The 15,077-nt window shown below is 49.8% G+C and overlaps 1 protein-coding gene across 5 annotated transcripts in view; it reads right to left on the reverse strand.

The window, feature by feature from the left end:
* Nucleotides 1-15,077, reverse strand: part of TIAM1 (TIAM Rac1 associated GEF 1) — a 472,990-nt gene that overhangs the window by 99,759 nt on the left and 358,154 nt on the right. For all 5 annotated transcript variants that reach the window (XM_045284949.1, XM_045284951.1, XM_004711286.2 and 2 more), the window contains exons 7-10: nt 14,290-14,514; nt 12,128-12,313; nt 3,734-3,880; nt 3,389-3,463 (exon numbers count right to left, since the gene is read on the reverse strand). In XM_045284949.1, the coding sequence (XP_045140884.1) occupies nt 3,389-3,463; nt 3,734-3,880; nt 12,128-12,313; nt 14,290-14,514 (633 nt within the window). The remainder of the gene's footprint in view (nt 1-3,388; nt 3,464-3,733; nt 3,881-12,127; nt 12,314-14,289; nt 14,515-15,077) is intronic.

Genomic DNA, 15,077 nt, shown 5'->3' on the forward strand with positions numbered 1-15,077 from the left:
AGAAGGCCCCAGGGCAGAAGTGTGGGAATAATGAGATGGTCTTGGACAATGAGGGAAACTATTGGACAATGAGAGAAAGGCATTCAGGGAGGGAGGTTGGGATGACTTCCACTAGAAATCAGAGAGGCCATGTGCCTGGCCGCAAGGTAGGGCTCGGTATAAATTACTGGGATGTAAAATTTAGGGGACTCAGGGAACAGAGTATCCATTCAGCCCCACATCCGTGCTATTCTCCCTACCATACACACAGTTCTGTTTTGCAGCTGGAAAGTCCAATAGCCAGTGTATCTATATTGCAAAGACGACAAGAGATTTTGGCAATAATGGTATGGCACTGCTTATATTCTTATTTAGAAGGAAAGGAGGCCTAGTGGCATAGTGGCTGAAGTGCTGGTCAGCTGCCAACCATAGTTGCTGGTTTGAACCCACCAGCCACCCTGTGCGAGAAGACATGGTCATCTGCTCCTTGAAAACGAGAGTTCAGGACGCCACCAGGTGAGGCCCTGGATGCCCCACTGGGGTGGTTCTACTCTGTCCTCCAGGGTCCCAGGAGTCAGAATCGACAGGACAGCAGTGAATGTGGCCTTGGCTCTTTACAAGGAAGCACCAGCTTTGGGCCCTCATTTGGTCCTGAGCCCCACTCCGGGAGACCGGCAGCTCTGCTTCCAGGACGAGGGTTGGAGAGCTTCAAGGACTGCCCTCACTGCACACGGAGCAAAGGCATGAGCCTTAGGCTGCTGCCCTGCGTCTCTCGGTCCCTTCTTACCTTAGGCATTTTCGAGAGATGGCAAATAGGCTGCTGCCTTTCCTTGACACGCATGCTGATGGTTGTCAGGGAGGGCCACCAGGCTAAGGAATTGGGGGGAAGACGAGCCTTTGGTCCTAACTCAGCAGCTGGGTGCAAGCACAGCAAGCTCTACATCTGACGCAGAAAACACTCTGAGGATTGATGAAATGCAGACAGCCCGCTGGGGTCAACTTAGAACCGTGCTTAGTTTCCGCCGTTTGAACCTCATATTGATGCTCAAGATGTGCCTCGTACTATAGCCTTGGCTACTGTCTTATCACCAGGTCACTGGTAGGTAAACACCTCTGTGCAGACTAGCGATCACAAGACTGGTATCAACCTATTACAAGAGGGGAAATAACTGCAAGGGCTCATTGGTGGTAGCCTAATAACGTCCTAACAGAGAAATGCATCCTAACACAGGGGGACGATGGGGCCAAAGACCACTAACTGCAATTTCAGCCCTGCCTTTGAACGACGTTGCTTTCACAGATAAGTTGGACCCCGGGGAGGGAATTGTCAAAAAGCAATCAACTTGTCTAAATCCCATTAACGGTAATTGGAATCTCCCGACTCCATCCCCAAGTGCCACATTAAACAGGCGCCCCTCAGCACTGGATCAGCAGCTCAAGCTCCGTCAAAACGGCTCGGTGAGAACAAGACATTCTAGCCAGCGGGTGGGAGAAACGGGAATCTTGTGTGAGGAATAAAAAAATGCTGCACAGATCCAATGGGGAAACTTTGAGCCATTTCCGGTTCTGTGTGGTGTAGTGGTTCTTAGTTAGACTCCTAACCCCACTGCCAGCTGTTCGAAACCACCAGCCAATCCTCAGGAGGAAGGGGGGCTTTCTAGAGTCTCAGAAACCCAAGGGCAGCTCTACCCTGGGCTATGGGATTGCTATGAGTAGGCATTGACTCCATGGCAGTGAGTTTGGTTTGGGTTTTGGTGTTTGCCTGGAAAAGATAGCCCATATTACTATTATTGTTGGCTTGGGTGGACAATAGGCCCCAGAGCTCCTGGTAACTCCACGTCACATGGACTGAAATGCTGCTCCATCCTGCGCCATCGCCATGACCGGCTGTGGACCAGAGCCTTGTGATCCACAGGATTCTCCCTGTCTGATTTTCAGAAGTCAGCCACGAGGCCTTTCTTCCCAGCCAACCTTAGCCTCCAAGGTCCACTGACACCTGTCCAACGTCATAGCAACACATAAGCTCCACGGGCGGACAAGTGGTGACTGAGTATGGAGTGCAAACCCAGGTCTCCTATGTGGAAGGTGAGGCTGCTACCATGGAACCCCCACCCCACTGCCCCTAGCCAAACATTAACAGCTTATAAATAATGGTGCAGCAGTCCCTGTGTGGCACAAATGGGTCCTCACTTGGCTACGAACCGAAAGGCTGGTGGTTCAAAGCTACACAGAGGTACCTCTGAAGACAGGCCTGGTGGTCTGTTTCTGAAGGGTCCTATGCATTGATTCTCCTGTGGAGTGATTCGACTCTGAGTCAACATGACGGGGAACATTTGTTGTTGTTATTGTGTTCTCCGTTTAGGAGTGGTGGCATGTAGTATGTGTTAACCAACCTCAAAAGTGACTCTGGGGACATGAAAAGAACACGCCTGGCTTGCACACAGGTACAGTCATTACATCTCATCAAAGATGGAGATGCTGCAAGAGAATGCCAAGGACAAGTATTTCCGAGGGCAGCTGCCTTTGTAGCCACAATGGTATGAGTCTATGGCTCATTTGGGTATAAGTGGGAGAAAACACCTTCCCACGGCCACTGTTCTTCCTCCTGTGGCCTGAACACCCACTGCACTCCTGGCTTCCGAGCTGTGTGTCCATCTCTAGGGTGGCCTGGTCACTGCAGAACAACCAAATGGCTTTGTTGCCTGGCAACCAAGAACTGAACTCTGGAATGTTGATCCTGAGTCCAAGCCATTGAGGACCACACCAAGGTCAGCCCCCCAACACAAAGGGTGATACAGGGATCTGTATTAGGGCCTTTGCAGCTAGAGAGGCTCATACAGTTAGAGGCTGAAAAACTATGCCAAGAAAAAAAATCAATATTCTTGATGCATTGCCAATCTGAGCATTTGAGAAAACCACAGTCAATCCAAGTGCAAGATTGAACCAAGTTGGTGAATCTATATAATTGAATACTTGACTTGGGAGTCAAATGCCTTTTATTTATAAGAACATACTATCAGTACAGTACTTTACAATTAGAGGGAGAAAAATAGTATGTGTGGGCAGAGCAGGAAGGCAGGAAGATGGCACCTCTTGGGAGTGGAAGCTAAGTATGCAAGGAATTGGCGATGGCCTCAAACACCCTGCTCCTCAGAACCCCAACTTCCTCTTACGTTCCATTTGGAAACTTGCACACTCAAAAGGCTGACATTGAAATTGTCGTGTCAGCAGGAGAACAAAACTTAACACGATCTGTCTCTCCCTGACCTGTTCCATCCATGAAAAGGCCCTGTCACTTGGGCCCTCAGTCCTGGGTCTCCTTCATTTTAATGTTGAAGCAACCACTTCATTTGCCTAGGGTGATGTGGCCCCTGCGGTGCTCTTAGGAAAGGAGCATGCACGTATGTACCTTGCCATCTGGAAGAGTGTCATCAAAAATTCCCTCCAAAGATTTCTTCACGGAGTCGGCTCCCTCGCCGAATACCTGCAAACACAAAAGTATCACCATTCCAAACAAACACAAGAGATTTGACCAGGGACAGAGAGTGGAGATGGACAGGAGATGGACAGCACAGTCACAGTCAGGAAACATGCAGGAGCTCTCCCATCGCGTCAAATCCTAAAGCTTCAAGGAGGCAACATGTATGTCCTGCTACCTAGAAACACACTCACTCCCTCACCCACCCACCGCCAAAGGGAGGTGGCGGTGGCAGCCACTGACCCAGGCTTGAGTCCCATCCCCGCTGGCACTTACCTGGTTGATGCTTGGGCGCCCCTGCTTCTTTTTGGAGGTAGTGTCCAGACCCCAAAGAGAAGAAAACCTGCTTCTTCGCTTGCTCGCTGATCTGGACATGGCCTGAGTGCGCCTTCTCACACCGCTCTCACCTGTGCGTGCTGCCACCTGCCAACAGGGAGAAGGAGTCAGCAAGGAAAGTGGGTCCAGACACCCACTTGCTCTTCAAGCCCCTGCAGACCCCACCCTGCTAAGCGCCCCGCACCATCTCCCCAGCCCACGCTGGCCTCACAACCCAAAGCGTCCTTGCCAGGTTTGGTTACACTGGACACTAGAGGGCCTGTTGTGGATTCAAGATGGCCAGCTCAATCGTTTTACAGCACTCCCAAACAACTGTACTCGGCATTCAATAGGAACGTAAAAACGAATCTGAAACGATCAGTAAAGATGCATAGAGCTGTAGTACGATGTGCATGTTGTTTCCAAGAGCTAGATGCACTGGGGGTGCGGGTGGAGAGGGGGCATCCAGCAGCTAGCTAAACTCCCCGGGTTGCACTCCCCTGTCTTGGATGAGATTCTCCCCCAAATGCTGCAGTGCAGCCAGTCTGCACTTGGATGAAAACGGTACCCCTGTGTCAGCAAAAACCAGGAAAAACAACAGGTTTGGGTTCCTGTGATTCAATACTGAGTCTAAAAGTACCAGTTTCTTATGTTTTGTTTTCTCAGAATTACATATAATCACTTTCCTTATTGGGCCATCTGCTAGCTATGCCCTAATATCCATTCTCTCGTCTTCCTCAACCAGCAAAACCCCCAAAGTAGGACAGAGGCGCACAGGCGCACAAGTACAGGTCACTGTTGACGTCATGCCAATGCACGATGGCTCAGGTGCTGCCGGGCAGAGCTCTGCTCCGGGGATTTACAATGGCCATGACCTCTCAGAAGCAGATAGCCAGGCCTTTCTTCTGAGGCACTGGCAGGTGGGCTCTAACCACCAAGCTTCCAGTGGGATGCTTAACTGTGTGCACCACCATGGGGCCCACCCAAATGCGGGTGAGCACAGGGCTCCCCAAAGTCGACTTCCCATCCCTTGCGGCAGGGTTTTGTAACTAAGTTTCTGGTTGGCGGGATGCAAGGGGAAGGGATTTGCAACCTTTAGCAATCGCTCTTTAGAGAAGAGGGAGGGTGTCTGGACAATAGCGTTTCGAAGGGTGGTGGAGCAATAAGATAGAAGGGACTGGGTCCCCAACGTTAGAAAAGTTGCCTCACAGTCCCGGCAGGTTCATAAGTTTAGGCGAAAGGAAAATAAAATCGGCATTTTGGCTTAAAACAGCGGGGAGCGAGAGCTAAACACTGCAGGAATAGCTGCCAGGTACTGACAGCTGGTGGCGGGGTAGTACAGCGTGGAAGTGTCACCATCTTGCATGCTGGGGACCCAATGTCATTCCCAGCACAGCCACCACCCATCCGTCAGGGGAGCACTGTGTGTTGTTGAAGTGCTGAACAGGCGTCAGTGGAGCTGTAAGGCAGGCTAGGAAGAAAGGCTCGGAAATCCACTCTCCAGACTCAGTCAAGCGCACCACGAACTCACAAAGACAACGCTCTATATCCTACTTTGGAGCAACTCAAGTCTTACAAGCTCGCGAGCAACCATTTAAGGTGCAGCGATTGGGTTCTCCTCTCCTCATCCCGAGCACAGAGGAGTAAAGAACATCAGTCGTGTATGGAAATGATTATTAGTCCACAATACTAATGGGCCACTAACGAACTGCTAATCTACTTGAGCGTCCATGAACTAGACGTGCCTGGCTACCACTGTAACCCCAAACCCTAAACGCCCTGCCAGCGAGTCAATTCCCACTCAGAGTGACCCTACAGGACAGGGGACAAGTGCCCCCATGGGAGTCTGAGACTGCTTCTCCTTACAAGAGAAGAAAACCTCATCTGTCTCCCTCAGAGTGGCTGACGGTTTTGAACTGCCGACCATTAGCAGCCCAATGTTCAATCACGACACCATCAGGGCTCTGTATGCACCACCATAAGACAGACCACAGCAGAACGCCCTGGGTACAGTGGGAAGAAAACCGGAACAAAAATCTCCCCAAAAGAGCAGGCTCACAGGTGGAAATCCTGAAACTAGGACTCTTGGTCGCCTTTCAAACCTGGAACTGAACTCATTCCCTTGGCTCAACTTTCAACCAAACAACAGATAGGTTGTATACAGTTCACAGTAACACCAGGGAGGTGTGCACTCCTTAGGAAGAACAACAAGGGTAGCTTTTGCTCCAGAGACAAAGTTCAGAAGCCAGGAAAGGGTTTGGAAAGGGTGAAAGAAACACGAAATGCAGGGAAGAACTAGGACACTTAATGTCACTTGGTGGGAATGCCATTCAATGTCATGACACAAAATGGGTGTGAATCTCTTCAGGGAAAACGGATTTCCTCTGTAAACCTTTACTCAAATGGCAATAAAAGCTTTTTTCTAAAAGCAGCCAGTGGTAACCCTCTGGACCACACCAGTGTGACCAGCACCCAGCACTCCAGACCAGACAGGGTTTCAGTCCACTGTACTCGGGGTCGCCGTGGATTCGGGCCTGGCAGACAGCAGTGACAGACAAGCACAACCACCACATACAAAAGATGCCTGACAGGCCATCACTGCTCAGGTGGATGCTGACTCTCCACGCAGTCACTTCCTCAGAGAAAAGGCGCAGCCCTGAACTGTACCCCACAGCCTCTCGGCAGTCCTTGGAGCTGATGGACGCCTCAAGGGCCACCCACAGGCTCTACTGTCACACTAGGGAGTGGCAGGAGGTGCCTAACCTGAAACCTTTCCGCCTGCTCTTTGTTGCCAGTAAACATCTTAGAACTGCTTGTCATGGATTCCCACACAAGTAACTCGCTCTGTGATAGAAGTCAAATGGCAGACAGTCTAGGGGCTGAGCCGCAGCTGGGTAACAGAAGGGCCCTCAGCAGGCAGCATGCTGGTTAGAAGGCATGCCTCGTTAGGGTTTCCGGTATTGACAGTGTAAACAGCACAGGGCCATGAGGAGGTTGGCAAAGGCTCCCCACACTTACATTAGGAACAGGAATGAAGCAGCTTCTTTTCAGTATTTGGTAGGGGTGTGGGAGAAGATTTTTGGGGTCCGAGATGAAAACAGTCAGATGAGCACCCCAAGAAGCTTGGTATTTTCTCAACTTAGCACCTAAGAGAATCCCAAGCAGGGAAGAGAAGAAGGTAGTGCACAAGACGCCGATGGGGATTTTCATGAGAGAAAGATCATTATCCACGAGTGTGGGTTAAAATCACAAAGTCCAGGCCATCGTGCAGGGGGGGCCATGTTCTGCAGTTTCGTCCCTTGTGAAGGGAAGGGACCAGAAAGGCTGTAGAAGGGATACGGTATACCATGCTGATGTGTACACCCTTGAAGGACTGGATCAATATCTAAGAATAAACTGAGGCTGAGGGCCACGGAATAAATAATACTGAATCATAATATCCTGTCACCTTACTGGGTGCTAATCAGAAGGTCAGCAGTTCAAAACCACCAGCTGCTCCTTGAGAGAAAAATGAGGGTTTTTGCCCCCATTACGAGTTATGGCCTTGGAAACCCACAGGGGCAGTTCCACCCTGTTCTTTAGGGTTGCTGTGGGTCAGAACCGACTTGATGGCATTGAGTTGGTTTTGATTCTTACAGAGGAAAGAAAATGCCCATCTGGTCTCATGGATACACGTATCAGTGAATAAATCTCTCTACACGGATCGACATATACACACCTGTTGATTGTTGTTGCTGATGGCGGCTGTCAACAAGTCAGTCCCCAACTCCCAGTGAAGATGAGTTCAACGAAATGAAACGCTATCCCTGCCGGCTAAGTCTGGAAGCTCCGCCGAGCCTCTTCGGCACCATAACGGCAGCCCGCCAGGCTTGTTTCTGTATTGCGTGTTGATTATCACACGCGGAGGCGTGGTAGCTGTGTGTGAGGTGCACTAGTGGGGAATCGAACGATTGTCCTCCGCATGGAAGGTGCGAGGTAGCTATCACTCAACCACAGAGCAACAAAACCAAACCCCAAGCCCAGCGCCGCCAAGTCAGTTCCAACCCAGGCCCCTGTGGGTCGGAGCAAACTGCCCCGCACAGTTTCCAAGCCTGCAGTCCTCACAGAGCAGCCAGCCACATCTTTCTCCCACGGAGCAGCTTGTGGCCTTGAACCACTGTGCTGACAGGCTCGTGAACCACACTGAGACAGCTAGACAAATACATTTGTATCTCTATGTATTGGGTGGGGGGCGGTGCGTCAACAAGTCCACAGGAAAACTCTTGATATCTTTTCATTCCATTGTACCTTGAGCGTTCTGAAGCACTCTTAGGGACAATTCTGTTGAAGCATTAACATATATGCTTACAGTGTGGCTCTAATTGCTTCCTGGCTTTACTCTCTGTCTTTTGCATAGGAAGAGGTCCAGGTGGTATCCTGTGTGCACATTGAAACCATCAGGATCAAAACCACCAGCCATTCCTCAGGAGAGAGACAAGGCTTTCCACTCCCATCAAAGGAATGACAGTTTCGGAAACGCACAGGGGGCAGGACTTCGCTCTCCTATAGGGTCGCTATGAGCTGGAATTGATGATGGCAGTGAGTTTGAGGGGGTTTTGCACAAGAATACTCGTTCTTACAGGCAGGAATTCGGTGCAGTTCACTGCGGTAGCCCTAACCACTAAGACATGCCTGGCGCATGCCACACAGAGACTCACATGTGCTTATTGACTGAGTAACAAAGTGCCCCAAAGCAAAAGCTGAGATCCTACATAACATGGCTTCAGTAAGTACCCAGCAACCCTTCCAATAATTAAACAGCAACACTTTCGTGCCTCATTAACAAAGACTCCCCAAAAGGAAAACTCCGGGAGCCACGACTATTCTGTTACCAGCTGACCAGAGTTTAATCCGCTCCACAAAGGGGCAGTTGATTCAAATTCTTCCAGTAACTGCTCTAAACTCCCCGGGGATTGCTAAACGGTGAGGGTAACTGCTACCCCCAAATAACCGTGCTTCCCAAACAGCCCCAGAGTTCCGAAGAAAGGCTGGCAGTGGGACAGATCGGGACTTTCCCGAGGAGCATCTCGGCCCAGACAATGGTCCCTTTGTGAGGGGAACCCTGATGCCGCTATCATTCTGCTCATCTGTGCAAACAAGAACAATGATAACCTTCTTTCAAAGAGGACGGCAGGGACCCTTCAGTTAATGACCGCAAATCACTCAGCATTATGGGAGGCCCTCCCAGTGAATAGCACTTAAACTGGACTCAAATCTCCTCCCCTTACCCTGTTACCCTCACACCTCCGCCCCCTTCCTGCCCCCCCAGAAAAGAAAGGGGGGAAATTCTGCACAAAGACTAAATTGAGGAATGTTTTGACTCCAAGCAGGGAGGAAAAAATGTCTGGGGATCAAACGACAAGGAGTGGAGGGAGGCAAAAATAAGCAGTCACTCAATGAGATAGTCGAACTCTACCGGGGTCCTCCACAGCACAGCTGGCAGCCACAGGCAGGGGCACCCCCCAGCACACTCCCGAACTTGCTGTGCCTGAAGGGAAACCCCCAGGGAAAAGCCCAGTTTCCCAGGACCCACGGCCAGCTCCACTCACTGAGGCAGCTCACAGAGAGGACAAGGAAGCAGAGGGTTGAAGGTTTGGAACTCAGTATTTCTTCTCTCAAATTCTGAACCAAAAAACCTGAGCGTTACTAACTCCCCCACAAGCCCTATCTTAAGCTGGTTAGATCTCTGTATTTTTAATTCGTTTTTGTATTTTCTTCCCACGAGGCATTTACGACAATTTAACAGTATATACACTGTCTCATCCTTTACAAATCATCCAATGGTAAACAGTATATTGTTAACAAGAGATATGACCTATTCATTTTATTAATAAGGGTTCGTTAGGATTCAGGAATAGACTCTTAGATGCTTGGCATATAGTTTAGGAAATTCTTTTCTTATAATGGTAGCTTTCCTGGCCTAGCTGCCACTCCCTCCACCCCCCAGGATCAAAGTGACAGAAGCAACGTGAAAGGCTGGAAGGGAGAGGCCAGCCTTTGACAGTGGCGGCAGAATGGCAGAAAGAATCGCAGGTTGGTAGCACAGCTTCACAGATGAGCCAACGCCATCAAGTGTACATGTACAAACTGTTGCAATAGTGGCTCCCGGGCTGTGTATACATTCACCCAGATAAACAAATGAAAGATGTTAATAACACATCACAAAAGCAAACACAGCTCGCAGACGATTGAGACAGAACAGAGAAGGAGAAGAAAGCCGCTGGCTTCCTGTCCCCTTCTGGGAGGTGACAGCTCTGATGGATGTGAAGCAAACCGTTAAAACACAGGCGTTCCCAGTGCAGAGCAAAATGCTTCTCTCCAAGATCAATCAGAAGAGCAGGGAGCTGCTTGCTATCACTGCCGAGGCTGAACCATGGGCACTGCAACTGCCCTCTAATAAAAATGCTCCTTCAATGTATAGCATGGTTACATCGACGGTGGTGGCGGCAGTGGGGGCTGTTATCCGATTTGTGCAGAATTGGCAAATGGAGTTAAAAATAAGTGCTGGGGTCTCAGAGCCACAAACTGAAACCCCTTGTACAATGTATTCACCCTACTGCTCTGCCCAACCACTCCTGAAAAGGGGGTTGCTTAATAGCTATATAGAGATGGTAGTCAGGGAGACCAAGAGCTGAGCTGTAATTAGCAGAACAAATCAGGATGCCAGTTTTAATAACTCCAGAAATTGGTTTAAGACTTCTTTAAAAATGTAAATCTACCCCTAATTATCTGAATGATGACGCTAATCTATTTATAAAAAAATACAAACGCCTCTGACTGAATTACCACCCTGAATTCAATGGAAGGGTACAGCTGACATAGCAAGACAAGAGCGGCACAGCTAAGGTTTTCCAAAGCCATTTCTGGATCCTGAGCGTTAACATTTAATTCCACAGCCAATGGACGAAGGTGCAGTAGGTGGGTGTCGACTTGGAGAGGCTGAAACCATGCTGCTCAGATAGCGATTTCTAAGAAGAAAGAAGTTAAAAGTATATAAAGCCACTGGCAAATTAGCAAGTACAGGAAATTACAGACTGCAGTCACACAATGCAACTGTACAATCTCTGCTGTGGGGTCAGCTGGAAATGCCTCTCCCGAAGTTGGAAGTATGTCAGGCTGGTGAATCTTGGAAGTTCTTTGCCTTCTTCCTCTAAATGTATCAGGTATTTCTGATTAGCACAGATGGTAGGGATCGCTGATCATTGGAGACCCTGGGTGGAGCAAACTATTAATGCATTTGGCTGCTAACCAAAAAACTGGAGGGTAAGTCCACCCAGTGGTCTGGAGATCTATGTCTGAAAGTCCAGCCACTGAAAAACTCTACAGAGCACAGCTCTATGACAACACCTCCACAGCTCACACGGCAGAGTTGACTCAAGGGCGTGCGTGCGTGTGCGTGTGTGTGCATGTGTGTCTGATGGTCATTAAAATAAGGGCATTGGGTAAATCTGTTGCACAAGACCTCTTTAAAACGTTGAACAGCAATGATGTTACCTTGAGGACTAAGATGTGCTTGACCCAAGCCATGATATTTCCAATCACCTCCTATGCATGTGAAAGTTGGACACTGAATAGGGAAGACCAAAGAAGAATCTATGCACGTAAATGAAGGTGTTGGCAAAGAATATTGAAAGTATCATGGACTTCCCCCCAAAACCAAACAGATCTATTTGGAAGTACAGCCAGAATGGTTCAGGATGGCAAGACTTCGGCAAGTCATCAGGAGAGACCTGTCCCTGGAGAAGGACCTCGTGCTTGGTGAAGCAGAGGGGCAGCAAAGAAGAGAAAGCCCCCCACCAGCTGGAGCGGCTGCACCGGTGGGCGCAGACATGAGCACACATGTGAGGTTCTGTGGTACGTGGGCCACTATGAGGCAGAACCAACCTGCCAGCACCTAACAACCACATAATGATAAAGTGGCACTAGAGCAGGCTAAGGAAGTCTAACGAGGTTTGTGTGCCACAGAGGATGCCTGTTTATATAGCGCACCTATAGATGACAAAACGCATGTCCGTATGAGCGCTCCACTCCCATTTTCATTAGGCTGATATGAAATATACATATCTGCCTCAAAGGCAGGATGCCGACGAAAGACACTGAGAGCTATCCATCACCGAAGCTTCTGTATCCTTCCCATTCTCCTGGCACACACATTGAGGCCTTGCATCGAGAGCGGCTGGTGTAACGTTTTACAAAATCGGTTGGAGCAACATTCTGCATCTGCTGCAAAGGGTGGTGGAGCCAGAAACCCACCCGGAGTGAAAGCGTCCCGTCCAGATCCATGTACCCCCAAACACCATCGGTGCCTCTACTCACCAGGGCATGGAAAGAGGACACGGAGAAGATTCCAAGGCGACCCATGGCCACTTTCGTCGGTCGACTCGCAAAAGCAAGTAGCCTCTTGGGGTTCGGCAGCTCCCCTCCTTGGAGGCTGGCTAAGTAGCAGCGGTACCGAAATAGGTCCATCTGGAACTGCTCCAGATTTTGCTCCCAAACAAAGATCTACAGTGGCAGACATTGGAAAGGGGAGGGCAGAGCCACAGGTGAGAGAGGGGCAAAGAACGGTGAACAATGTTTCGCAGCACAAACCTTACAAGTGAGTATACCTTAGAAGCGGCTCCCCTCGCTTCTTAGACACAGAGCACACAAGGCGGTACCGTTTCAGAGCTTTCCTTCTCCTCCTCTCTTATTGCAATGCCCTAATTCAGTGTGATCAACAGAAAGTATATTAATTGTGGCTCAGTACCTTCCTAGTATAGAGTTTATGCTTATTTGCCTGACGGGTCCATCAGCTCTAGGCTCAGGACCACGACCCCAGGCAGAAGAAGTGAAAACGGTCAGAAACGTACAGATGAACTACATAATGTCTGAGGAGGTGGCTCACTGGGGAGCAAGGGGAGCCTCCCTGGGGAAGAGGGGTGTGGTGCAGAGCACAGGTTGGGGACCAGGAAGCCCTAGATGGTGGGGAATCGGACCTTGGGATGCACAGTCCCAATTACAGAGCCACCGAAGACAGTGCCTCTTTCTTTCTTAAATGAGAAAAGAATGCCTCCTTCCTAAGGCTGATGTGATATTTAAATAAGACGAGGCAAGGAGAAGGCTTAGCATAGGAGTCGGCAAGATGTGACGGCTCAGGGGCACCGTATGTCGGCAGCGACAAAGATCATGAGGAACGCTGGAGAACTAGCGTTTTGCGTGAAATACGGTGTCAGGCAAACCAATACGCACACTGCAGCAACTACGCTCTGGAGGTGGGAACAACCCAAGCGGTCAGCAGTAGAGTGATGGAGAAGCAAAACTGGGACATAAAAGTCACTGCCATCCAGGCCATGCTGATTCACAGTGACCCTATGGGACAGGGTAGAACTGCCACGGGAGTTCCCAAGACTGTAACTGTTCACAGGAGTAGAGAGCCCGGTCTCTCTCCCGTGCACTGGCCGGTGATTTCGAGGTGCTGACCTTTCGAAGAGTAGCCCGACCACATAACGGCTACATCTTCAGGTTCCACGAGACATACACACGGTGGAATCCTAAACACGTGTGGCAACAGGGACGGACCTCCAAAACGCTTTGTTGCGTGAAAGCGGCCAGACATGAAAATAAAAATGTTGTGTGATCCCTTATGAAAATAAGCAAACTCACGCAGACAAAAAGTCGGTGAGCAGTCAACATGGGAGGGGGAGGGGAGGGGAGAGCTAATGTTATAGGAAGACAGAGCTTCTGTATGGGGTTAACAAAAGGTTTAGAAAACACAGAGTGAGTATGTTTGCACAGCACTGAGAGATAGTTAATGCCACAGAACTAAAGACTTGAAAAGGTTAAAATAAAAAACGATCATTTAATTGCTATCAAATTTTAAAATGTCTGAAACCGGGAAAGCGACGTGGAAAAGCACACGCTCTTCCAACAAAGGTGACAATTTCACTGAGTTAAATGACACTTACTCACATATTTGCTTTTGAAACAGGAGCCTGACGTATGGCCAGCCATCACTGATTTGTAAACAATGAACTCTTCCCTTCTTCGCAGGGCGCCACAGAGCAACCACACCCGGGTTTTGAGAGACGTGCTCTGCCTTTAACGTGGAGAAACCCCACTCCACCTTCACTAAGGGGTTGGGAAGGCATTGCCACCCCCCAAGTTCAGCTCCAGGGGAGGCCTGGTACTGGGGGCAAGGAAATGGGAGTCTTTCGAGAGGAAGCGGGCTGCAGCCCGGAGCTGGAGGGCTCCCCTGTTGGGTTTCTGTCTTTCGGGCAACTGAATGTTGTTCCCTTTAGCTCCTAACAAGCAACTGGGAACACTGGGTGAGGAAAACTGACAGTCACCATAAAGACTTGAGCTGCAATGATGACAGGCTGACAAGGAGATAACTGGGGGGAGATGGGAGGTGGTGCTGCTTCAAAAGACTGCAAGGCAGCAAGAAAAACTGGAAAGACCGAACCATTGTGCCGAAGTCTGGAGGCAGGAGAATAGCTTACCTGATCCAAAATCGTTTTCTTCTTCTTCGAATCGGTGACCGCAGACAGCTGCATCTCGCCCATCTTCTTCATCTTTTCGTCCATGTCAATCTTCTGCTCCAGCTTTTTGATCTCGGACTTGAGGAGTCGGAGCGTGTCCTCTTTGTGGTGATGCCTGGCCACGGCGGCTGCGCAGGCAGAGTGGATGGCAGTGATCCAGTTCTCCAGCTCCGTCTGGCTGGTGGTCTGCACCGCGAGGGGGAGGAGGAACAGCCAGCTCTTAGGACCGTAACAGAGCCGGAACGCAGACTTCCAGACACCCCAGCAGGAGAGTCGAGGTGACAGGTAAACACACCCAGTAGAGGTCAACCTTTCTGACCTCCTTTCTCAGAGAAACTGATCCAAAATTCCTCTAAGGTGAGACACGCCCCCTGGACACCACCCCCACCCACTACACACACACACACACACACAAACACACACACACGAACGAAGCCATCATGTCTGTTCCAATGTATTCACGGAACTGCTTGCACACGGGAAAAAACACACACACACGGGCAGCGCCATGTCTGGTCACAAGGGTCGTGCTGGGTCCACGGTGAGTGGAACTGGAGGTCAGTGCTGGCTCTTATGGGCTGAACTGTGTGTCAACGACAGATATGTGGACGTCCCAATCCTGGTATGTGTGAATGTAACCTTTTCTCAAAATAAAAGCCTTTGAAGACGTGACCAAGTAGCTGACCAGGTAGCACGAGGCCATAATATGGAGTGAGGTGGGTCCTAATCCACTGTATTAGTCTGGGTAC

Source organism: Echinops telfairi, unplaced genomic scaffold (assembly GCF_000313985.2).
Source record: "Echinops telfairi isolate 266 unplaced genomic scaffold, ASM31398v2 ScPeMD7_7469;HRSCAF=8507_0, whole genome shotgun sequence".
NCBI classification, from domain to species: Eukaryota; Metazoa; Chordata; class Mammalia; order Afrosoricida; family Tenrecidae; genus Echinops; species Echinops telfairi.